This window comes from Typopeltis vanoorti, chromosome 22 (assembly GCF_054136105.1).
Source record: "Typopeltis vanoorti isolate ZY-2024b chromosome 22, IOZ_Tvanoo_1.0, whole genome shotgun sequence".
Taxonomy (NCBI): Eukaryota; Metazoa; Arthropoda; class Arachnida; order Uropygi; family Thelyphonidae; genus Typopeltis; species Typopeltis vanoorti.
The window spans coordinates 20,150,698-20,176,514 of NC_143570.1; the positions used below are offsets into that span (position 1 = coordinate 20,150,698).

General features: G+C 35.7%; 1 protein-coding gene across 2 annotated transcripts in view; it reads left to right on the top strand.

The window, feature by feature from the left end:
• The window catches only part of LOC150094195 (dnaJ homolog subfamily C member 8), a 215,275-nt gene that overhangs the window by 159,267 nt on the left and 30,191 nt on the right, over window positions 1–25,817 (top strand). For both annotated transcript variants that reach the window (XM_090412443.1, XM_090412442.1), the window contains exon 6: window positions 23,336–23,407. In XM_090412443.1, the coding sequence (XP_090268569.1) occupies window positions 23,336–23,407 (72 nt within the window). The remainder of the gene's footprint in view (window positions 1–23,335; window positions 23,408–25,817) is intronic.

Genomic DNA, 25,817 nt, shown 5'->3' on the forward strand with positions numbered 1-25,817 from the left:
TCACGAGCAGGGATTGTGACTCAAATATCCAAAGAATGAATCTTTTTTGATCCTCAGACAATTATTATGGAGTGAAATGATATATTTGTAAATATATTTCTATGCTACAAACAATTGATGCTTAGGTTCTAAGATATGTCTTTGAGAATTTAATCCAGAGGAGCAATTTTTTTTAAAAAATTGTTCCAGTTCAAAGAAAAAAATTTCACTTGAAAATAATACTTCATCTGAAAAATGTGCACGTGTGTACATACAGTGTGTGTGTGAGAGAGAGCATTATTTTCTGAGAGTGAAACTTTTTACTCTGACCCAGAAATATATCTTTAGAGGAACACATAAATTGTTCCAATCGAGATAGATAAAAAATTCACAATAATAAAAAAAAAATGTCTATCCAGGATTATTAATTTGGGCAAAGAAAATGAAAATGAGCAAAAGAAAAACAGAAGATGATAGTAAGTGTGAATTCAGTGAACAGTAGGAAAATGACTTTTTATTTATAGTGAATCCATGAGGAAATCTATTGTGCATTGTTTGTGAAAACACTTTCTCACATAATAAAAGATATCATCTTAATAGACACTGTAAGCATAACTTCAGACTGAAATAGAAGGAAAACTGAAGCTAGTGCTTGGGTCTGAGTTAAGGAGAGAATGTGTGATTAAGAAAAAGGAAATCAAAAGAATATGAATTATGTTTATTAAAAGAAGTTATGAAAGTTTGGCGGCAATCACAGAAGGATCCTATGAAATTACTTTGGTATTGGCCAAAAATGGAAGCCTTTCTCTGATGGAGAAGAAATTATTAAGAAGAAATTAAGCTTGTCTCAAATATTTGCAAGATCTCTTAGTGATAACAGTATCGAAAGAAAAGTACACAGAACTGCTCTATCAAAGCAAACAGTTAAGAGATGCACCAAAGAACTCTCATGATGTATCTGTCATGTGATTTGTAAATATATCATGTCTATATTAAATATGTATATATTAACATATTTTTACAGGGAGTTTTTAAGGGTACAAGAGTTGTATGGTGCATCTGAACTCATACATGAAAAAATTGGTTTATGGACCTTAAAAGGTTGGCCACTCCTGGTCTAGACAGTAGACATTAAACAAGTATGCCTCTGCAATTTGCTGATGTCAGCTTCAGCTCATTCACATTGCACAGACTAAAAGTAACTTTATTTATTCATATGGGGCTCTCCCAATTCCTCCATCATCTCTTAGGACTGGTTGAGTCCTTCCTAATGAGGGATTAAGTATGTATTTTATGACTGTAGATCTGTGTGTGTGTGTGTGTGTGTTCACTTGCCAGTTTGCCTATTCTGAGGGATTAAAAACCTGAGTTTCTGGTGAAACCCCCCCCCCCTCTATCTCCGTATGAGACTGGCTAACTCACCTTTAGTCGAAAGAGACCAGATAAAGGTTCCTCACGTTAATGTACAGGAATCGAACCCAGATTTTCCGACCAAAGGGCTTCGTCTATACCAATTGAGCTACTCATTCTAATTAATATACTTTAATTAGTTACTTAGAAGTAACTAATTAAAGTATATTAATTAGAATGAGTTTGAGTAATTTGGGAATGGAGAAATTGCTGAATAGAATAAGTGACAAGTATGATTTATCACAATTTTTTTTTATAGTACATTCCAAAAGTATATTACACTCCTTTTAGAATTTCTAATTACTGCAAATTAGAAATTCTAAAAGGAAAAAATTTTGTACGTGCAGTTATTTAACATGCATGCTCCTCTTTTTTTTTTATCAGTGTATGTGTGTACACACCTGCATAGCTTAGAGGGAACATTGCCTGAGAGTGATTAGCTAAATGTACTTTAAGCTAATCACTTTAGGTTGCTTTAGCTCCCTGCAAAGCAGCCTTGCTGAGATTTCTTTGAACCTCAGTCGTCTGTCATTGAGCAATTCCTCCTCAGCAAGAGAGATATTTTCCTTGGTCATCACTTCCATAGGTCAACCATCACAAGGATCATCTTCGATGCTCTCTCTCTTCCTAGGCGAAATTCTATGGTGAAAAACTTTTATCACAGTGCATATACTCAATTTTTAACATTACAGCCACTTATCATGCCACATGTTAGTCAAATGAGTGCCTCCAACTGAATGACACAGGTAAAGAGTTGAAACTGGCACACTACACTCCTCCATAGATGGTGCTATCTGTCACACATGGCGTTTTAAAATTACTGCAAATTTTGTATATCAGATCAGAAACTTTTGGCACCTACCTTGTATATCACTTTTTGGTATCTGTCCATCAACCACCTTTTATTCATATTACCAGTTTTCATATCCATCCCCTTTTGTTGCAATTTGCATCACAGAGTTCCATGCGTTCTTGTCAAATGTGCCTTTGCAAAATCTAGCAGTATCATCTTGTAGCCATTCCCTTTATCCATCTCAGCTGTGACTATTACAAAAAAAAGTTCAGTAGATTACTAAGGCATGATTGACCTTTTGCAAAGCCATGCTTCCCCTCATAATTATCATATTCTTATTCATCCATTCCTGAATTTACTTTTTGACCAACTTTTTTCAGCATTTTTACCATCATTCCTGAGATATGATTGGTCTATGATTTGCTACTAGACTTAGATTCTCCTTTATGCAAATGAATTATTTTGTCTTTCCATTCTCTTGGGGCTGCATAGCTGAGACTTAAACAGCTTGCTCAAAGGTATTGCCATTTCCCCTGCACATTCTCTTAAAACACGAGCTGATATGCCATCCAATCCCACAACTTTATTTGCATTCAAATTCTACAATATCTTAATACCTCGAATTCTTCAACTTCTGTTCTCACATCAGTCTTTGTCACCTCTGTCATAACTATATCTTCACTTGGATGAATATACTCTTGCAAAATGGTTACTCAGTAGCTCAACAATTTTATCTGCCTCTGTCACATGTCCACCATCTGCACTCATTAAAGTTATCCTTCCATAGTCATTCTTTCTCTTACTTGCCACATAATGAAAAAATTTTGGGATTTCCTTTCATCTGTTCAGCTAATTTCTTCTCATAATTCATGGAATCAGTCTCAGCCCTAAGAAACATGCCAAACCTCAACAAATTTGGTTGCATGAGACTGTCCCAAATTTGGGAGGCTTACATCAGGAGACCTTCAGGCCAATGTTTAGTGCCTGCGTGCACATGTCTTGATTGTAAGTTCCTTTGAAGATGGCAACGTGACTTTGCCGAAATATTGGAAATATATTAAAGTTTAATTTAATGTATATTCTATTGTACATTGTAATTTCCGTAAGTTATTTAGTAAGCATGTACAACCAATGTTTAAGCCTGTCTACAAGAATTACAATATCCTAAGTACCTCCAATTCTTCAACTTCTGTTCTCACATCAGTCTTTATCACCTGTGTTATAACTATGTCTTCACTTGGATGAATATACTCTTGCAAAATGGTCACTCAGTAGCTCAACAATTTTATCTGCTTCTGTCACATGTCTACCATCTGCACTCATTAAAGTTATCCTTCAATAGTCATGCTTTCTCTTACTTGCCACATAACGAAAAAATTTTGGGATTTCCTTTCACCTGTTCAGCTAATTTCTTCTCATAATCTGATTTTGCCTTCCTTATCATGCTGGTCACCTTTCTTGTCCGATCTTTGTGCTGTTCATGAATTAGCTGCTCACCTTTCTCCTTATATACCCTCTCTAACATTTTCTTTTTTTGCAGCTCATGCTAAATGACACTACTCATCCATCTAACTCCTACCTGATTTACTCTCCTGACCTTGGATATAAAGTGTGATATTGCTTCCTTCAGATATCCCTTGATTTATGCAAAAATAAAAATGTTACTATATAGAGCTTGAAATAGAAGTTGAATGTAGTTTTTTCTAAACTAAGGGGTCTCTTTATTCAATTTTCCCTGTAGAATAACAAGGCATTCTTGACTGTTGCTAAGACCATGCCCCATTCAAAATTTGAATAATCACTTTCAGATTTTTTTTTTTTTTAGACTGGAGTCTGTTTCAGTAGCATCTGTAATGTAAAGGTAGGATTAGGTTTTCGATTTCTTCTTCAGTGTTAGGTCCCATTTTTCATGTGAGTTCAAAAATTCATTTACTTCATCTGCAGTCATTGCCTTTTCCAAAGAAGCTTAAAAAGAACTTCATTTCTTCAGTTAATTGTATGTAGTTTCCTTCAGGTAGTAGAAAGTTTTTTCACTTGCTTACAAAATAAATTATATTTGCCAGAAAATTATAATCTTGTTTAATCCTTTACTCAAGCATAAGCAGGCAAAGTTTGTATCTTCACAACTGAACTACTCATATATAGAGACTGTTGACTTCCCATCAATTGCCTTAGTATCCCATAATGCACAGCACACTTCCTTTCAGATGTATATGTTACTTTCATTATTGGGAAGGAGTCACTGATCAGACTGGTTTTGACCTTTATTGAGGTCTTGTAGTGGGTGCCAGACCTAGAAAGATACTAAAGTTAATTGTTCTGTCATTATGGGTTGATTGTACACATCCCTTATCTCTATTTTGGATCTGCAAAGGAATTTGCTGAATTAAAGGTGATTCAATATTGAGCACTTGGCTTGCCCAAGATTAAAAAAAAACTACCTGTTTGAGTCATTTAGGTTTGGGACAATTCTGCGAAGATATTTGTTTGTTGATAATGGACTTGAGATATTCTTGAGCCTTTTTCCTCACCAATTTAGGTCATCTGGCAATGAGTTTAAAAAGGTTATGTTCAGTATGGTTGTAGGTATTTGTGTTCTGCAGGGTCATGCTCAGTATAGTCTACTGCTTGGTGGATCAATTAATAGGTTTAGGAAGTGGATGGTAGCATTTGCAAAGAATTTTGCAGTCCTTTTGTATAGAAAAGTTTTGATCTTAGCGATACCAGCTTCTTGGTGAAGCTACAGATTGTGGCGTGTTGAGTGCTATTCATAAACATTTGTTTTGGATTATCTGTAGTTCAAAATGTGAATCCACTATGCAACTCCTGTCCAGAGTTGCATAGTGCTTCATTATAAAATTTTAATTTCTTGTAATTAAATTCATGTCTTCATGTTCTAAAAACTGTCATAAAACTTTTTATTAATTAAATCATTTTGTAAGATTTAAAGTTTCTTGTTCAAAACAATCTTTGTAACTTAAGTTTGTTGTGAAGTATCGCAAAAGTTACCAGTGTTTCATAGGTATAATTTGCAGCAACTCCTAATGCAAGGAGATGACAGTTTCAAATTTCAAGAAATGCACATTTTGGTCAGCAGATGTCAAGAACTTGTTACCTGCTTTAATAGACTGAAAATATAATAGAGCTATTTTTCTTACATCAGAGTTTATTTTACGTTTGCCCTACCTGTGCTAGGAGAACTGTATTATATTTATCCAGTAATTTGAAGCAAATGTATATCAGCCTTCAAAGATGCAGCACAACAGCTGTGAAAACATGAGAAATATGGAGATCAAAATGAAATATTTTTTTTTAGAGCAGAATTTTAAGAATAGGAAATAGACCAACAGATATATGAAGGAGTTTCTTAAAGTGGCATGCCTCTAAATAGTACTTTAATGGTTTAAAATATTCATGGATTTAATGCGGGGAAAGGGGGGGGGTCTTCTTTTCTCTCATGATAAGTTTGCTTGAGAGAGAATTGGCAGTATCCCATTGAACTAGAGCAGCGGAATGCTATCATTGATGTTATCGCCCTTGCCATCCAAAAGGAGGTAACTTGCCTCTGTTCCTACAATCCTACACTTCTCTCTCTGCAATCAGAGAAAAACTGCTGTTCTCCAATTGCTATGAAATGTTCTAGCCAATAACTCAAATTGAAGATAGAACATAATTGTTTTATGAAAGAAATTTATACATTCTTCTGTGTTCTTCATGCGATATGTCTCTGTGCAATTTAAGATTCTGTATGTTATGTATACTTGCAATTTTATAACCGCATGATACTCAATTTTATCCATTCCATTTCAAGGGATACAGTCAACACTTTGTTTTCCGACAGCTATATAAAAAAAAAAACTTGATAGAATGACTTGCAATTTCAAATGGATGCTTTTGACAGATGTACCAACTTAGAAAAAATAAAATCTTCTCGATAGTGTTGCCATTTATGGTCGAGGCCGAGAACTTTTCAGATCACCCATGTACAAATTCACATGAATCAGCTTGTGGCAATTTGTATAACTGACGATTTCCAGTAGAATGCAGATACACAGTCAGATCTTCAAATCGCATGCAAAAGGGTCATGTGTAGCACTCAACAGATAAAAGGCTGCACTGAGCAAATTGTGTTTGAAGGAATAAAGTCGCAAACTTGGATGTCTTGTAATGTCTCAAAGATATCACCTAGATGATTTCATGAGGGGGAAGAATTATTGGAAAACCCAAAGAAGACCGCAGAATTACTGATATTGTCAAAATATTTGAATCTTACATTGCGTTGTATCCAGGTTCTGGACAATGTTTCAAACCAATGGAATGTGTTCCAGATGTCTGCTAAGAGGTTGCCCTTGCTCTACCATGGAGCATGAAGACAGATTTTTGGTTTTAACAGTAAAACGTAATCAACCACCACGGCAGGTCAGCTTGCAAAGTTGGCTCCATTCAAGCACATGTACACAGTCACAACAAACTCTGGCAAGACGTCTGGAGCAAGTAGGCCTATTAGTCTGCATCCCTTTATCCACAGCTTACCATAGAGCACATTTTCAGTGGTGTTGTATCCATAGAAAGACACCAGTGAGCTATAATTACTCTTTACAGATGAAGTCGTTTTAGTCTTCCTTCGATTCTAGACAACACTTGATCTGGTGTGAAAGTGGTACTGCTTACCATTGCAAGAAGGTTCTTGAAAGGGATATATGCAGGTGCTGAGTTTCTGGTGTGTGAAGGCATTATGTTTAATGGACACACCGAGCCACAAGTGCTGAAAAAAAAGGGACTATGGTGAATGATATTGCAATGAAGTTCATCGACATCAAGCTCAATTGTTCCTTAGTGCTGTAGGAAAAGAATTCATTTTTATGGATGACAGTGCCACACCACATCATAAACGAGCAGTGAAAATACTTCTGGAGACTGAGGTTATTAATCTAATTGAGTGACCAGCACACTCCCTAGATCTCAACCCCATAGAACACGTTTGGGAACACAATAGGGAAATGCATTGCTGCTCGAAATTCCCCTCCAGAAAACAAACAAGGCCTTATTCTGAAGATGGAGTGGGCCAGTCTGCCTGAAGAACTTTTGGATCACTTTGGTGCTAAGCATGGTACAGCATTGTGAGAGCTGCATCACAGTCCAAGGTGGGCATATTGCATACTAAAATGTCTATGCATAGTTTTCTGAGCACTGTCTATTAATTCCTTAACTACATCCTTAGGAAATTTGTATTGCAATTTAATTTGTACAAAATTTATAACACATTTTTCGTGTAATATAATTTATTAGTATGCTGGCAATAAACTCATATCTACATTTGGCTCTAGTCATGAAAATTTATTCACATACAGGAAATACGTAGCTTGTCCTTAGCTTTTGGATACCAGTCCGAAAGTTGTAAAAGAAGGTTTAACACCAAAAGAAATTCATTTGAAGTTCATAAAAGTTTATGGGCACTCTTCTCCTTCATTTTCGACAATTAAGAAATGGGCTGCCAAGTTTAAACTCGGTCTTACCAGCCTTGAAGATGATCCACGTGAAGGACGTCCAAAAAGTGTAACAACACCAGAAATCATTGATCAGTGCACGATATGGTACTGGATGACCGGCAAATTGAAGTGCTTGAAATTGCTGAGACTATAGGCATTTTAAAAGAACGTATAGGATATATTTTGCATGAAGAATTGCAAATGAAAAAGCTTTGAGCAAGATGGGTGCCGTGCTGATCAAAAACGCACTTGCATGAAAATCTCTGAATAGTGCTTGAAGCGTTTTAACAAGAATAAAACTGATTTTGTGCATCGATTTATTATTATGGATGAGACTTGGATTCACCAGTATACACCAGAACCCAAGCAGCAGTCAAAACAGTGGACAGAAGCTGGTTGTTCAGCACCAAAGAAGACAAGGTCATGGCATCGGTGTTTTGGGATGCTTACGGCATTTTGTTTATTATCTTGAAAAGGGTAAAACAATAATCGAGGAATATTATTCAGATCTTTTAACCAGACTAGATGAAAAAATTCGTGAGAAAAGACCCGGTTTGCAGAAGAAAAAAATCATCTTTCATCAGGACAATGCACCTTCTCACAAAGGTGTTTTGGCAATGGGAAAATTAAGGGTGTCTGCGCTATAAGTTATTGGAACATCCACCCGTGTTCCCCAGATTTGGCTCCCTCTGGCTTCTCTCTCTTCCCAAAACTAAAACTCATCCCCGCTGGTCAGCATTTTTCTTTTGCAGATCTTACTGAGAACCACTACAGGGACAGGATAATGGCGCTGGAGCATCGCTGGAATAAATGTATTAGTCTTAAGGGATATTATGTTGAAAAATAAAAATAATTTTGAAATTATAAGTGGGATAAGCAAGTGGGATGATCTACACAACTTAGATCGATTGCTGCTTCCAGCCAAAACTTGGGTGCTGGGATGATCTACACAACTTGGATCAATTGCTGCTTCCAGCCAAAATTAGGTGCTGAATATATCACCGAAATAATTCTTATTGGCTTGGAAACATTTATTCCTCACTCCACTGTAAGTTCCTGTCCCTTATCTAAGCCTTGGGATCACTCACAGGCGTGCCAAAGCTGTACAAGAGAAGAATTGAGCATTCTGTAACTGGCTTGCATCCAAAAGTCCAACCACTCATATCAAAGTCAAGAATGAGTTAAAAGCAGGAAACTTGCATCCTGCCCACATGGCAGCCATGTATTCTGGTCTCTACCCAAAGCCATTTGTCACACCTTCTGCCCAATATTGCTTCCACCACTGTTTCATCCTGATTGCTGTGTTATATCATCACCCACAGAAAAAGACTTCCTACTCCTCCAGTTCTTGTACTGGAGGAGTAGGAAGTTTTTGGTCACTATCCACCATCCATCCCACACACACTCTGTGCCCAGTGTGTTCTTTTGTCAAAAAGAGATCTGGAGAATTTTGTTCAAATTGGTTACCAAAAAGTCTCTTGCCCAATTGTAATAAAGGTCTGTGCTCCAGAGTTGATTCCCATTCTGCGTTGTCTTTTTACACTCTTATTCCACTGGTATCTACCCTGCAGTATGGAAATTAGCTCATATTCAGCCTATTCCTAAAAAGGGAGACAAATCAATACCCTCAGACTACAATCCAATTTCTCTTATGCCAGTTCTTTCCAAAGTAACAGAAAGAACTATCTACATCTAACTGCTGTGCTATCTCAAAGACTCTCAGCTAATCAATGACCACAATATGGCTTCTGCCACTGTCAGTCAACAGGTGATCTACTCGCTTATATCATCCACATTTGGACAAATACCATGGACAAGTTTGGCAAGACCCAAGTAGTCACCCTTGATATCTATGAAGTCTTTAACCAGGTCTGGCACAAAGGACAGTAAGACAAACTCCTTCATTTGGTCTACCCTCTGAATTCTGCACTTGCACTGCCAGATTTCTGACTGGATGCTCACTCTGGGTTATGGTGGATGGTTACTTATTATATAGATAGTATACAACCAGTGGAGGGGCTCCACAAGACTGTTCTCTCACCCACCCTATTCCTTCTATATATAAATGACTTACTCCATAGACTACCAACTCATTACATGGCTGCTGATGCCAGCACATTGCATTTCTCCCTTATATCACACAGAAAAAAAGACCCCCTTCTCTTCCAGCCTTACTTCTGACAACACCCAAATCCCGTGCATGATGAGATTATTTATCTTCTTAGGATAACACTAACCTCAAATTTCTCTTGGCACAAGCATATTACAAATATTGGCTCTTCTGCTTCCAAGCAATTAGGTTTTCTTGTTCACTCAAAGTATTACTTTAACTCCGAACAACTTCTAACTTTATACAAATCACAAATCTGTCCAGCTATTGAATATTGCTCCTATATCTTGGGGTGAAGCTCCCTAAAGATACCGAACTCTGTACAGAAAAGGGCAGTCAGACTCAGTGGTACACCTAGGGAAGGGGCCCTGGCCCCTCCCAAAAGAAAAAGGAAATAAACACTAGAAAATTTTCCAAAAATCTTTTCCTAATTAAAATTCATTTTTTTATTTATGTTGTGTCTTCTATTTCTATACTACTTATCATGTATTGACGATCACTGCAGATGCTCAGTCATAGGTCGTATGCAATGCGTAGTGTGTATTCGTAAATGTCTACTACCCCCCCCCCCCCCCCCCCAAGATTAAATCCTGAGTGTGCCACTGGTCAGACTGATCAATGATCCCAAACTCCCTGATACAGTTCACTCACCTTCACACAGGTGCTCAGTTTCCACTGCTTGTATCTTCTACAAGTACTTCTACAGTAGCTGTTCATCAGAATTAGCATCAAAATACCTTATCCCTCCCCCTATTTCTTTCAAATCAGTTCAAATGCATGCAGTAACTAACCAGCAGTCCCTCACAGTGTATCTCCAAACTCACAGAACAAATTTATCCTCCTCTTTGTTCATCCCTTCCACTGCTGCCCTCTGGAACACTGCCATCTTATGTGTTTCCCATTCATTCTGTGTGGGAAATTTCTTGTTCTTCTTGCTCATCCATGGTACTAGTACTAGTGTACTATAGGTTTACCGACCTCTCATGGATGGGTTCCCCCATTAAAAAAAAGGATTCAAATGAGAAGTTAAGTGACTGGGTCGGGGGCACAAAGAATACTTAGCTATGTATTTGAACCATGCTTACACAATGCAAGCCTTGTGATAAGAGTGCTGTCTTGCAGAAAAAAGTCCAGATCCATCAGGCCACATTTTAGCCATGTAAAGCATACCTGGTCTGAAGCAATCCCCGGGTCGGTTAAGATTTAAGTCAGTGGGGGGATGAGAGGACCCAGTGATGTCTATTAGAACAATCCCTATGCCAAGATACCATTACCACCAACCTGTTTCTGGCCAACCATGCAGTCTGGGTGGTCATAATGTTTTGACTCTTGTGTGTACTGCCATCATAGTTGGTCGAGTGGTTAGCTCTCCAACCAGTGGGTCGTGAGTTCAAATCCTGCTGTGGGCATGGATGTTTGTGATTGTCTTTAGTTGGGAGATGAATTTCATCGCCTGGTGTGAGACCATCACTCTGCTTACTGGAGACCTGAAGTGGCTTGAAAACATTGCATGCTTGGTCTCTGAACAATGTTTTCCCACTAAAATGGTTTTTGTATGTAGAAAAGTAGCCCATAATGAATCCCCCCAAATTCTGAGTGTATTTACACTCAGGATTCGCAATAAAATCAAAACATTCAAATACAAAAGTACAATAAAAAAAAAGCATAAAATGTGAAGATATGTACAGATACTATGTAATGTTTCTGTGTGCATATAATTATCCTAAAACATGAGATAATCTTGCTTGCTGATTTCAGTGTCCACAGTTCAGACTGACTTCCCTTTTCCAACTTCAAAGGATAAGCTGAGTCAAATTGTTTGCTATGCAGAAATTGTTCACCAACCCACCAGAAATTCAGATAATCCTCATTATTCTCTTAACAGTCTGGACCTTTTCTTAACCAGCTGTTTCTCCAAATTGATGTTTGTTCTCCTCCTAGCAAGTCTGACCTTAACTTTCTCCATGTATCCTTTTCTACAGATTGTCCTTCAGTCGTTCTCAGCATCATATCCTGTGGCACTAAAACATCATATGATCTTATCATTGCTCCCACTCTTCTCATCTTTGAACTTGTCTGATTTAATAACATAAATTGCTCTTGCTATGATGAATGCTCCTCTCTACTCAAAACCCTTAACCCCACTGTTTGTGCCGATGTTTGCCACAAACAGTTGTTTCAAAGCAGTCCAAGCCAAATATTTATCATATGTTCATTGGTGCTCGAGTCAAAAATTTCAGCCTCACTCAGCTTTTTTGCAACTTGTAACTACTGCAAAAAAGAAAATTCAAAGACATTTTAAAGGACAAATGCACTTTGCATCTCATCTCATGTTTGAATGGCAGTCAACCCTTCTGGTCCCTCACCAAGGTGATGAAAACTTCTGCCCTTGCATGTTTCTGTCCCTCTCACACCATCCTGATAGTACAATGGTAAGGCGGACCCTCTTGGCATCAGTTTTTTTCTTCCAACTCTAGTACAGATGACCAAGACAATCTCCTTCCACTATTCCACAAACTATCCATACTATGCTTCTGAAATTTCACCAGAAGTATATCACAAAAATACTCAGTAGATTTAATACTGCTGAGTCTCTTGGTCCTGATGGCATTCTTTCATCTGCACTAAAAGCTTGTGCTCCAGAACTAATGTCCACCTTCTATTGTCTCTTTAAGCTGTCATACACATCTATCCAATAGCTTGGAAGCAAGCTTTTATTCAGCCTCTCTCTAAAAAAGAGAGAAGAGTCAACCAACAAACTATCACTCTATTGTGATCTGCCTTCAGTACTCTCAAAAAATGGAGAAGGGTCATCAGCAGCCAATGTCTTTGCTATTTGGAGACTCATCTTAACATACTGGTATCACTTAGTAGACTGAGAATGGTAGAATGGATTCTACCATTCTCAGTCTACAGCAGATCTACTAGCCAACCTTGTCCACCTTTGGTCAAAAGCAATGAAAAAGCTTGGAGAAACTTCAAGTGTCTTTCTTGTTATTTCCAAGGCATTGAGTCTGGCATCATGGTCTTCTTACCAAATTTCTGTCTTATGGTATTCTTCCTTCCTATTGTGTATGAATTGCCATCTTTCTCTTCAGTCATTAATTTTCAGGCCAATGGCAATTAGTTTCCTTTCATCAGATTTTTCAGCAATTGCTAATGTTCTTCAGGGATCTGTGATTTCACCTATATCCTCTTATACATCAATGATCTCCCTCTCTCTCTGATATCCAGTCCTTTTCATAGCTTTTTTTTTTTTTAGTCACAATCCTCACCATTCTTTTTCATTACCTTGCTAAGTAATTCATGCTTCAACATCTTCTTTAACTAATGCCTTAAACGCTGATCTACTTACCATTTTTAAGTGTGGTGTGGATAACCTAGTGAATTTTAATGCCACCAAAATGCAATCCTATTTCATTTCCGGAAGAAAGAACCATGCCTCACTTTGACTATGTTCTGCTCATCATCCAGGATCAGTTTTGTCTTCTTCGCTTGTTTCACATCTTGCCTATCTTGGCAAAAGCACATCAGGTCCACGGCCTTCATCCTTTAAAATGCTTGATATACTTTTTTATTCTAAACAGTATTTCTCTCCTGCTCAACTATAACTTTTATAAAGCCCAAATCTGCTCTACATTGTTTTAACCCTAATGATTACATACCAGAGGTTCACGTTTGTAATCATTGGGGTTACACCAACAAATTCCTTTCTTCTTCCTAATCACTTTCCCACACATGTCACTGATGTCATAGGTCTTTGGATCTCTCATGTGTAGGGCCGATATAAAAAATTAAAACTGATATACTTAAAGAATATCTAAAAGGATCTTTATAAAATAATACAAATTTGAGTGAATGTACAATTACTTTTCCCTTTTTTGTTCTTGCATGTTTACTTTCATGATATCTCCCACATCCTCAGCTCAGTTCCCCTCACAAGTCAGCATTTCTTCCTTTCTTTCAGATCAGAGAAAGGCTTGCCCAAGCCCTGTATGCTTTTTTAATGTTTTAATCTTGCTTAAGTTCTTCCTTATCCATTCAGTTGTTTCCAAGTTTAAGCATGCACTTCTAAAAAAACATGTGATGGGAATAGTACTATTAAGTGAAAAATCAGACTACAAATAAAACCATGTTACTGTTCATTGGTAGCAGCAAACAAATATGTACCTTAATTGCCCACCCACCCACCCACTCAAAGACAAGGCATAGTACAAACTTAATTTAGCACATTAGGCAAAATTAAACTTTTATTGATGCGTATTATCACTAATAATTTTGATTGCATTTCAGCCATTTCATTGTAGGAAATGGGGAGGTAATAGCTCAACTACTACAAGTCTACTTTTTTCCATCCCTAATTAAAAATGGTAGAATAGTGTTTTACAATGCAAAATAAATAAAAACAAATTGTGTTAAAAAGTGAATAGTGTATTTAGCTTGGATAAGAAGATGGCATACTGACATATCAGAAAGTGGTGTATTATATGGGGTGGGGGTTGCACGATTTTTAAGATGACCAGTGATGTACACCAGTCCTTGGTCCATCGTTATTCAGTATTTACATTGATGATGTTGGGATGTATTTGACAAGAGACATAGCTATGCACTGATGATTTAAGGTAGGCAGGGTAATCTGGAATGCAGTTGACATGCAGCACTTAGAGAATGATTTTGAATAGGCTAGAATTATGGGCATATAAAAATGGTTGTCATTTCAGTGTTAGTAAATGTAAATTTATGCACATGGGTATGATGATGAGATTAAAAGGGCTTATTATATTGGCGAGTTGTAGTTGAGAGACTATATATAGCAAAGATTGCAAATATGTCTCAGAGAATAATTGCAATGCCGAAACATTGACATGTATTTTCTTATTTTGTTTCTTTACAAGGCCTTGATATGACATCCCTTGGACTATTGTGCATGGACTTGTTTCTGAGGTAATGTAGGTATGGTGGAAAGAGGCGTGTTAAAGATAATATTTGGAGTGTAGAATGTTGATTATGAGGAGAGATTGAGAATTTATGGACTGTAGACAGGAGAAAGAGGGGGGGGGTATGATAAAGGCCCATAAACTTCTGAAAGGGTCATATATGATACTGATAGATGGATTTTCATTTTATAGAGGATGGGGAGAGAATGAAAGAGCATCCATGGAAGTTGAGAATGATTGCAGTCAAGAAAGGGATGAGTTAGATTTCTCTCATGAGAGGAATGCTTACTTTTGGAGGTGATGAACGCAGATAGTGAATAAATTAAAAAAAAAAGGTATGAGATATAGTGTAGGTGATCTGTGATCTCCTTCAATGAACCCTTACTCCTGGAGCTGTCTGGTCATAATAATTGTAATAATGATATTCACTTTTTTTTTTTAATAATTTTCATTGATTCAGTTACTTTTTGAGCCAGACAAAGTAAATTGTGATTAAAGGATGAAGGACTAGAAGGTCTGTCGATAGATTGGATGTTGCCAAATTCATGATCATAGGAAAACTTAATCTATCACATCAAGCTTAAATGGTTTGATGTGACAAATTGTACACACCTGAAAGTTCAAAGTATGAAATCTTAAATATTTTACTAGGAGATCTCTATAGACAGTATTTTTTAAACATAAAAAGTGTGGAAAGTAACATTTATTTGTAAACAGTAACAAAAAACGTGGAATAGTTGTAATGTATTAATTATCCTCTTTGGAGGGAAGTCACTGAAAGTTATCCAGATATCAAATTGCTTAATGGCAATACATGTTAATGTGAAAATTATTCATTGGAATTACTTGAGAACACAAGATACAGCAACTTATGTGCTTTATTAATTTAGTAGAGAATATGGATTCTGGATTAAAAAGCAGGAAAGTGGAGTTTAGTCTTCACACTCAGATAAAGAAAATAATTGTGCTGTTGTTAAAATTTAATATTGCAATTGATGAAATAAAGAGCCAAGAGCCTACTCACTGATGAGACCTCAATAAAGGTTGAAACCGGTCTGGGTAGTGACCTATCTCCCTTAATGTAAAACAACATACATCTCCTAGGGCAGGGGTGTTCAACCCATCAATTGCAGAGCAATTTTTGGTCGATCTCTGTATATTCCTCCTTACTTACAAATTTAATTAAAACTGAAAACATAATATTTTATTTATCATTATTTTGTATTATTTTTAATTCGCTTTAAGTATATTGCTATTGTTTATTTTTCGTTGAAATTGTCAAATCAGTAATTTTCATATAAGTCCGGGTAAATGAATTAATTTGGATCAGTGGAAGTCGAACAGCGAGCCGAGTGAATACGATTATAAGCAAAGTGTAAAAACTCGATTGTAGCTTAAATATTAAATATTCCAAAGCACATTACATCGACTTTTTACTTAGGTTAAGTCCCATGTGAATATTGTAAAAAAATAAACTTTGTTTGTCTCGGTATAGTTTGTATTAGATGTTTTTGTAAATAACTCTTTTGAAGCTAACTGTATATACTGCTTTAATAATAATATGTTAGAGTGTTAAAAACAAAGGCAATGTTTTTGTCACCGAAGCTGTACATGACAGCATTAGAAAGATTGTTATTGAAACTTGTATGTATGAGAAAGGCTTGCAGGCTCTAAGTGTAAACATCTCCAAAGTCAGTCAGAAAGAGTTCAAACAACTTTCCGATGGCCAGCAACTTACAATCAAAAGAAAGCGGAGGAGAACAAAAGGTGTGCCGAACTTGAAACTTAAGATGAAAGACTCATACCGATTCTTTGCGGGTTGCCAAACTTCATGCGAGGTCTCAGAGGAGGCCTAATAAAAAGGGACTGAAGCAAGCAGAAGGGGTCCCACTTCCAGAATTGCTGTCAGAGAGGAGGCCGTCCGGTCCAGAGTCGCCATCAGAGAGACTGCTCGGATCCACGTTGCTTGAGAGAGGAGTTTCCCATTTCCAGAAAGGAGCTTCTCGATTCAAGACTTCGCTAGAGAGAGAGAGAGAGAGACTACTTCTAGGCCGCAGACAAGGTTTCCAATTGCTGAAAGGAAGAGTTCCAATTTCCAGAGAAAAGTTTCCAGGGCAGGTTAATGTCAGACATTCACCAGTGTGTTGCATTTTCATTACAATTTGATGAATCAAACGACTTCACTGATATTGCTCAGTTAATGGTATTTATTCGCATGGTATTTCAAGATTATTCAAGTAAAGAACTTTTGAAAATTATACCATTATTAGGAAGGACTAGGGGAGAAGACATTTTTTCAGCATTTGATGAATTTGTGAAACAACACCAACTTCCACTTTTTAAACTTGTGTCTATTACTACTGATGATGCTCCTACAATAATAAGTAATAAATCAGGCTTCATTTCATTATATAAAAACGATGACAAATATCCAGATTTTTTAACATACCACTGTATTATTCACCAACAAGTGCTATGTAGTAAAAGATTAGACACAAAAGATGTTTTGGATATTACATTTAAATTCTGTTCCAGGAAAAGCACTGCAATGGTGGTTATTTAAATTACAGGCAGATGATGATAGGGAACTTATGTTGTACAAAAATGTTTGCTGGCTCAGCAGAAGTCATTTTTAGAAAGATTTCTTGTATTAATTAACGATATAAAAAATTTTCTTGATGAAAAAGGAGATATTTATTTACAATTGAATGATAAAAGATGGTTGTTACAATTATCATTTTTAGTAGATTTCTGTATGAAATTAAGCAACTTAAATTTAGAGTTACAAGGTAGAGATAAAAATTTAATTGACATGTTAAGTTCAATAAAAACTTTCCAACAATATTTACTTTTATTAAAGAAAAATATAAATGACTGCAAATTTAGACATCTCCCATATTTATTAAAATTTTTTGAACAAAATCAAGAAATGCTTTGCTATGATTTAAAAGAATTTATTTGTGAAATAGAATTAGTTGAGGAAGAAATAAATTCAAGATTTAAAGATTTCAATAAAACTGAAATGATTGTATCTTTTATCAATAATCCATTTCAAGAAAACTTGAACATCACAGAAATTTCAAATAAAATTAGTGGGCTGTTTGATATAAACCAAGCTGAAGTAGAACTTGAGATAATAAACATTCAGAATAGTTTACATTTAAAATCAATAAACAATGAAGTCATTTGGAAGTATGCACATGAAAAATTCCTAATATTAGCTGATATTGTGCGAAAAATTCTGTCGTGTTTCGGATCGACATACTTGTCAGAATCCACTTTTTCAAATATGACCGTCATAAAAAATCAATTAAGAAACCAAATTACAAACAATCATTTGGATGATTGTTTGTGATTGGCCACTTCTTCATATCAACTTGACTATGAAAATATTGCCAAATTTCACAATGGCAATTTTCACATTAACTTTTTTTTTCACACTAACCAAACAATGCCAAATTTCACATTAACTTTTTTTTTTTAATCAACCAGCATTTCCTGTAACTTGTGAGTTTGTAATCAATGTGTTGTTTTTTTCTAACTTTGGTTTTCCAAAATAGAGAAATATTTTATTCCAATATATATATATATATATATATATACACAGGGTGTTCGGGATAAATTTGACAGTTTCGTAAGGAAAAAGAAAATCTTCTTTGTATCTATTAAATTTAATGAATTGACAAAAAACATTACAGGCAGAGTTAATTACAATACTATCAACAAGATTTACTCAAAATAACCACCATTAGCATCGATCACAGCTTCAATCCTGCTTCGGAACCTCGAACAAGCTGATGCTACAGTCTCCCTGGGAAGGGCCGCAAAAACTGTTTTAATTTTATCCATTAACTGGGCTTTTGTATTACTGGAAGTGCGATTGGTGTCTTTTTCAACTGCGCCCCATACAAAATAATCCATGGGGTTAAGGTCTGGGGAGTTTGGAGGCCAAACATTTGGACTGGTGAAGTCGTAGAAATTTTCAGACAACCATTTTTGACTTTTCCCAGAGGTGTGGCAAGGGGCCGAATCCTGCTGCCATACATACGGCCTACCATTGGCTACCCTTGTTATCCAGGGCTTGACTACAGTGTTTAGCAACTCCACGTAGCCATCTGAAGTCAACCTGAGGCCCTCTTGGAAAAAATGCGGAGGCATCACATTGCCTTCAGAGGATACACATCCGAAAACCATCACAGTTTGGGGAAATTTAGTCTGCATTACACGAGGAATGTCCTTTGTACTGTATGCAAGCCATCTGTTATTCTGCGTGTTGTGTTTTTGATCCTGGCAAAAGTTTTTCTCATCGGAAAAGAACCAGATTGTTTGTGGTTCCGCAGGATGTTTCACTCTGCTTAGAAGTTTCTTCGCGTTTATCAAACGTTTTTCACGGGCCTTTTCTGTAAGCAGCTGACCTTTGCGGCGCTTGTATGAGTAGTAGCGGAGGTCTTCATTGAGTGCAAGCTTCATAGTAGAGGCTGCAACATTCATTTCACGTGACAAAGCCCGAATTCCAATGCCAGGGTTCTTCAACACCTGTTCCTGCAGATTTGCGAGGAATTCTGCTGTACGAACGCAATCAGATCGTCTGCTAGGGATCTTTCTTCTTGCTACATCCTCGTAGTCACCATTGCAAGTCTCTAGTTCATGCCTGATTGTTTTTACTGTATTCAGGGAGCATTGGGCAGCAGTCGAAATATCCTTATTTTGATGGCCGGCACGAATCATCATGATACAAGTTATTCTCTTCCATGATTCAGGTGGGTTCCAGCTATCCATCCTTTCTGACATCTTGTATATGAATGAAGAAGGGTCCAAACTTTTAAATGAAGAGAAGTGTGTGTTAATACATGTAACTTACGGAAAAATATAATTAATTATAAATATGTCAAATTTATCCCGAACACCCTGTATATATATATATATATATATTTTTTTTTTTTGTTGTTGTTGTATTAAAATAATTAGAAGTGATAAATAAATTTTTAAATACACAAATAAAGTTTTTAGTTGTCTATTTTTTTTAGTTGTTTATTTGTGCATAATCAGATATCAGGTTGGGAGAACGTGATCTATATAAGAGAGTAGATCGCCGAAAAACTTTTTATAGAAAAGTAGCTCGTGTAGTAAAAAAGGTTGAACACCACTGTCCTAGGGTTTTACATTAGGGCAAATACTAAGAATAGCGATCCTAGCTTTATCCACCTTTACAACGAATTCCCAGTATTGTACCACCCAGGTGTTTGCTCACGCTTGGACTCGCCGAACTTTTATAGTTTGCTATATTCGGCATGAAACTCTTTGATTTCTATCTTAAGAGTTTTTTTATTCGGCTTTGAAATAATGTGGGATTAAAATATCCCCTTAATTTAAATAATTTTAATCGCCTAAGTGAAGCCTTATGGCTCTTTATTTCATTAATTTATCTGTGCACCTTTTTTTACAACTATAATCGTGGTATTATTTGTTCTACCTACTCACTGATGAGACCTCAATATAAAAGTTGAAACCGGTCTGGGTAGTGACCCATCTCCCTTAATGTTAAACAACATACATCTCCTAGGGGATGAGTTTTACATTAGGGCAAATACTAAGAATAGCGATCCTAGCTTTATCCACCTTTACAACGAGTTGCCCGCCGGTATTGTACCACCCAGGTGTTTGCTCACGCTTTGACTCGCCGAACTTTTATAGTTTGCTATATTCGGCATGAAACTCTTTGATTTCTATCTTAGAGTTTTCTTATTCAGCTTTGAAATAATGTGGCATTAAATATCCCCTTAATTTAAATAATTTTAATATTGCAGTTATCAACAAATGATTTAGAATTGAGGTTAATTGAATGATGAGAATAAAATTTTTTTCACTCATATTAGCTGTTATATCAGAGTTAAAAGATTACTTAGCGACTCTGTTTGACAGTGAAGAATACATGGTTAGAGCAATAACAGCTAATTGAATTTTGAGCAGGCTGTATGCACTGTGCATGTTGGTTTTTAAAAAATTTAGAAACAGAACCCAAGGAACTTTGTGACATTTAGATGGAAGTCGGAGTGAAGGGTATTTCACTTAATGGGAACGAAGTTTGAATGAGAAATTTTGACATTCGGATGTATTTTGAATGGTATCACGTTTTTGTACACAATGAACAGTGGTTGAAGAAATAATTTCTTGAGATTTAAATTATTAAGTGGGGAAAGTAAGCCACATATTGTGGGGATATTAGAATCATGGCTTAAGCCCTTGATGTTGAATTACAGTATGAGAATTATGTTGTCAAAAAAAGAGAGCAAATTATTACTCATTGGTATTCTACAGGGTTCAAGTCTGGGTTGCTGTTTAATTTATATTGGCGATGTTGTTCACAATCTGTGTGGTGATACTCAATTGTTTTAAAAAGATGCTAAACTGGGGAGGGAATTGCTGAAACTTGATTGTGACATTACAAGAGAATATGAATAAGCTGCTGATGTGGGAGACAGTATGAGACATTTCATATTAAGTGTAAGGTTTAATTAGAGGAATTATGTTGTCAAAAAGAGAGCAAATTATTGTTCATTGGTATTCTAGTGAGGTGTATTATATTGTGGAAATTTTCTCTGGAAGGTTAGGGAAAGAGATTGCAGGATGATAGTGAATAGAGAATTAAAGTTCAGGGGCTACACAGAATATGTCCTGAAGGTTTTGCCTTATCTTGATACAAATAAAGCATAACCTTCATATGGCATGTGGTCTACAGTAAACTTGATAGGGTATATAGATTTGATTATTATCTGAATGATAAAAAAAAGTTAGGTAATATGGAAGCAAATGAGCAAAACTGTCAGGACTGTGGAAACCATATCTTCTGTGTAAGAGAGTGAAAAGTAATTTTTTTGAATGAGATAGGTGAGGGAGCAGAAGGCTTTGCTGAGCATTTGGGTGGCTGATGAATGCAGTGATATATTGAAATCTAGATATAACAGCTATTATAATCAGTAAAGTAAGCACCTCTATTAAGTAAGCAGGCCTGATTTGCTGAATGGTTAGCATGTTTGAATACAGGCGTGAGCGTGTGTGATTGTCTTTAAGTGGGAGATGAATTTTGTCAGCTGGTATGAAATTACCACCCCACTTACTGGAGGCCTGAAGTGGCTTGAAAAAGTTCAATGTTTAGTCTCCAGAGCATAGTTTCTGGACTATGTAAAAAAATAAAACCAAATATATATATATATATATATATATATATATATATATATTTAAAATATTTATATATTAAAAAAATTGTTTTCCTAATTAGAAAATTAGGGGAAAAAAAATCCACCCACAGCTTATCCACTATGCAAAATGGACTGTAAGTTTGGAAATTACTTTTCATGGATGAGAGCAGCTTTGCACTTGTTACTGCAGTTTGCATGTTACTACATACACTTCCTAATATTCATTTTGCTTTTGGATTTGTAACTGTACTACAAATTACATTATGTACGTACATACAATTTTCTGTTATCTTTACCTTGATAAAATCTTCAGCAGTATCGATAATGAAATATTGGAACTATTATTATGTTACGCCTCCAGGGAGTCCAAACACTCAAGGGAGGGCACCTTCTCTACAACACCACTCCACTAACTATACCAATGCCATCTACTGCCTAATATCACCACTAGTATTTTCAGAGACAATCACAAATATCCATGCCCATGGCGGGATTCGGACCCACAGCCTTCTGGCTGGAAAGCGGATATGCTAATAACTTGACCAACCAGACAGCAAGAACTATATTCTAGTAAAAGGAAAATTTATACTAGAAATCTGAATTATAAATGCTAGAGAAGTCTGAAACAACAAAGAAAAAAAAAAAAAAAGAAACTTTCTTGATAATTTTACATTACCATAGACATCTAATTGATTAAAGTTTAGTACCTGCATTTTGTCTACTGATAAATGATTTTGAAATAAAAATATTTAATTTACATATTTTATAAATGATTAGTTCATTCTTTACTGAGATCATATCACTTGTTGTGACGAAAAATCTAGATTTGAATATCACTACCACAATCAGACTTTGGGGGGGGGGGGGGCAATTTTTGACTCTGCCAATCTAGTGTCAACCCATTGTGAAAACTTGCTTTCCATTATGTTGAGCAGATAAAACTGACCTTCGGAACACCCATAATTATATCTTGACATGAATCTAAAACAACTAGCACATTTTTTTGTTTGTTTATTTGATTTAGTTAAATAATTGTATTTATATTTGTAAGAAGTATGGGCATTTAAAAAAAATAATATATATTATTTTTTTTTTATAAAATATATATTTTTTTAAATTTTACATATTATTTTATTACATCTTATTTTATTATTATCTTATTACATATTTTTTGCAAAATTTTACATATTATATAATTTTTAAATATTATTTTAAACATATTAAAATGTTTAAATATTTTTTTTACAAAAAATACATATTTAAAATATATATACAATTTTGTTATGTTAATGATTATTTTATCAGTGACTGAATTTTTCTATGTAGTTTTAAGTAAACTCCTTGCACTAGGATTTTATTTTTGCAGTATTTTATATTTTAGTTAATCCAAAATAAGGTTTCATTATTTATATTTCTAGATAGAGGAAAAAAGGAAAAAACAGAAAAAAATAGGAAAAGATACACAAGTAGAAGAAGATGACCCTGCCAAAGTTAGTTACTACTCTATAATATAAAATGATAAGCCTTTTTATGTAACGTCTTTGTGTCACGTTTTTTGTCAAGTTATTTGAAATGCTTTGAAACTCAGGGCTACCCTGAATGTCGAGTCTTCGAAATTCGAGTCATCAGAATTCAAGGAGAACCAGCCTACCAGTCTGGAAATCTGGGGGGTTGGGCACAGGGGGACGGAACCCCCTTTCGAGTCTTCAAAATTCGAGTAATCGGAATTCAAGGAGAACCGGCCTACAAGTCCGGAACTCGGGGGGGGATTCCATACTTGATCCAGCCACAGTTGTACACCTTCTTCATCCATCCAACCTTTCTGATTGCTGCAAACAATTACACCTGGTGGAAATTTCATATGCTTCGGAATTTTCTTCCTTTTAAATATCACTGTCGGCTTTAATTTGGTTCTGTCTGCCATGCATGCCAGAACAATGGTAAAATGTGTTTTTTCATGTCCCGTTGTTTTTATGAAGACACTCTTTTCACCAACTGAATTTACTGTTCGATTCCCAGGCATATCAAAGTACATGGGCATCTCATCCATATTGCCAATTTGGGAAAGTTAATATCCGTGACACTTCTGTAATTTTATGATAAATTTATGGAAGGACTGCACTTTTTCTTCAAGCTGCTTTGGTAACTTCTGTGCAATTTTTGTTCGGTGTCATAATGTTAATGCTTTGCGTTCCATAAATCTGTTGATTTATGGAAGCATTAATGTCAGCTTATGTCAAGCTTGATGTCAGCTTGAATAAGCCGTTTAAAGTTCACTTATGTGAAAAATGGAGAGAATGGATGTCATCTGGTTTGATGAAAATGACAAAGGGTGGGAATTTTCAGAAGCCTGAGATCACCCTAGTCACCAGCTGGGTTAAAGAAGCATGGGATTCGATACCATCTGAAATGATTCAACGCTCATTTCTTAAATGTTGAATAAGTAATTCAATGGATGGATCCAAAGATCACATCATATACGAAAGCGAGGATGACGCACAAGAGCATGAAGACGATGACGACAACTGCTGATGCAATCCCTACAGATGAATTTATAAATGAAATGTTTGATGACTCAAAAGATGAAGAAGAATTTAAAGGATTTTGACATTTTGTTTTAAAATAAATATTTCTTTCGTTAATTCGTATTGTATTAGTTATAATGTTATGGAACAAGATTAACAGATTGCATTATAAATGGACATGGCATTTTAGGGCTATTTTTCAAACAAAATTTCTAGTTTGCATTATATATGGATCGTATTCTACCCGAAAATATACGGTATATATTGTTCAGTATGATGTCTCATTTATACCATAGGACTGTAGTGTTTTGGACAGCTTTTCTCTTGTTGTATGTTTTTTCCAGAACTACAAAGCTTATCTTTGTTATTTTCCCATGATTTCTCAAGTATTTGTCTTAAAGTGAAAATCTGATCATAACAGCCTTGATTTGGCCTGAACCCAGTTTGTTCTCCAATCTTCCCTACCACAATTTTTCTTAGATTTTTCTGCATTGCACTTACATAAATCTTACCAGGAACACTCAGTAAGGAAATTCCTTTATAATTCTAGCATTGTTTTATTTCCCTTTTTATAGATTGGTACTATGTGAGCTCTACTCCAATCACCTGGAATTCAACCCTCTGACCAGGTCTTCTGAATTATGCAGTGTAGCCACTGTAAAACATCTGCCCTTCCACATTTCATGTTTTTGACTGCTTTTTTTCAAGTATTGATATGTATTCCTGATTGCATTCGTCTTGTAATGTTTTCTATCATTGTGCTGTTACTGCTAGTTTCATTTAGCAGTCTTTGAAAGTAATTACTCCAGACATCTAGAATATCTTTTTTCTTTGGTTTTCATGTCGCCTTTATAATATCTGATTCCTTTTTGTCTCTTTCCTTTATTTCTGAGCTTTTCAATAGCTTCCAGAATATTTTGCTACCTTCCTGATATTTATTTTGTATTTTCTTACCAAAATCTTCGTACTTTTTATTTTAGCTAGTTTTGCACAGTGCTTCACTTTCTTACATTTTTCCCTGTTCTATGAGCACAAGCCAACTTACTTGCCAGGAACTTTCAGTGCACTCCTTTTCCTTCAATGCCTCTGTGGCTGAGCCACTGAATCTCCAAGGTTTGGTTCTTGTTTTCAAACTAAATTTTTCTTGAATAATGTTTGTATATGTGAATGAATCCACAGTTCACCTCTGAAAGGTGCCCATCTTTGATTCATTATGATAATTCTTAATTTCATACTTGAACTATTTTGTTCTACCTGTGAAAATGTTCACTTAAACATAATATAACCACTTTATGAGAAATTTTAACAGGAATCATGAGGAAAGAAAAGTAGACAATTAACAGTCATGATCCAGAGGCTCTTTTGCTATAACTAA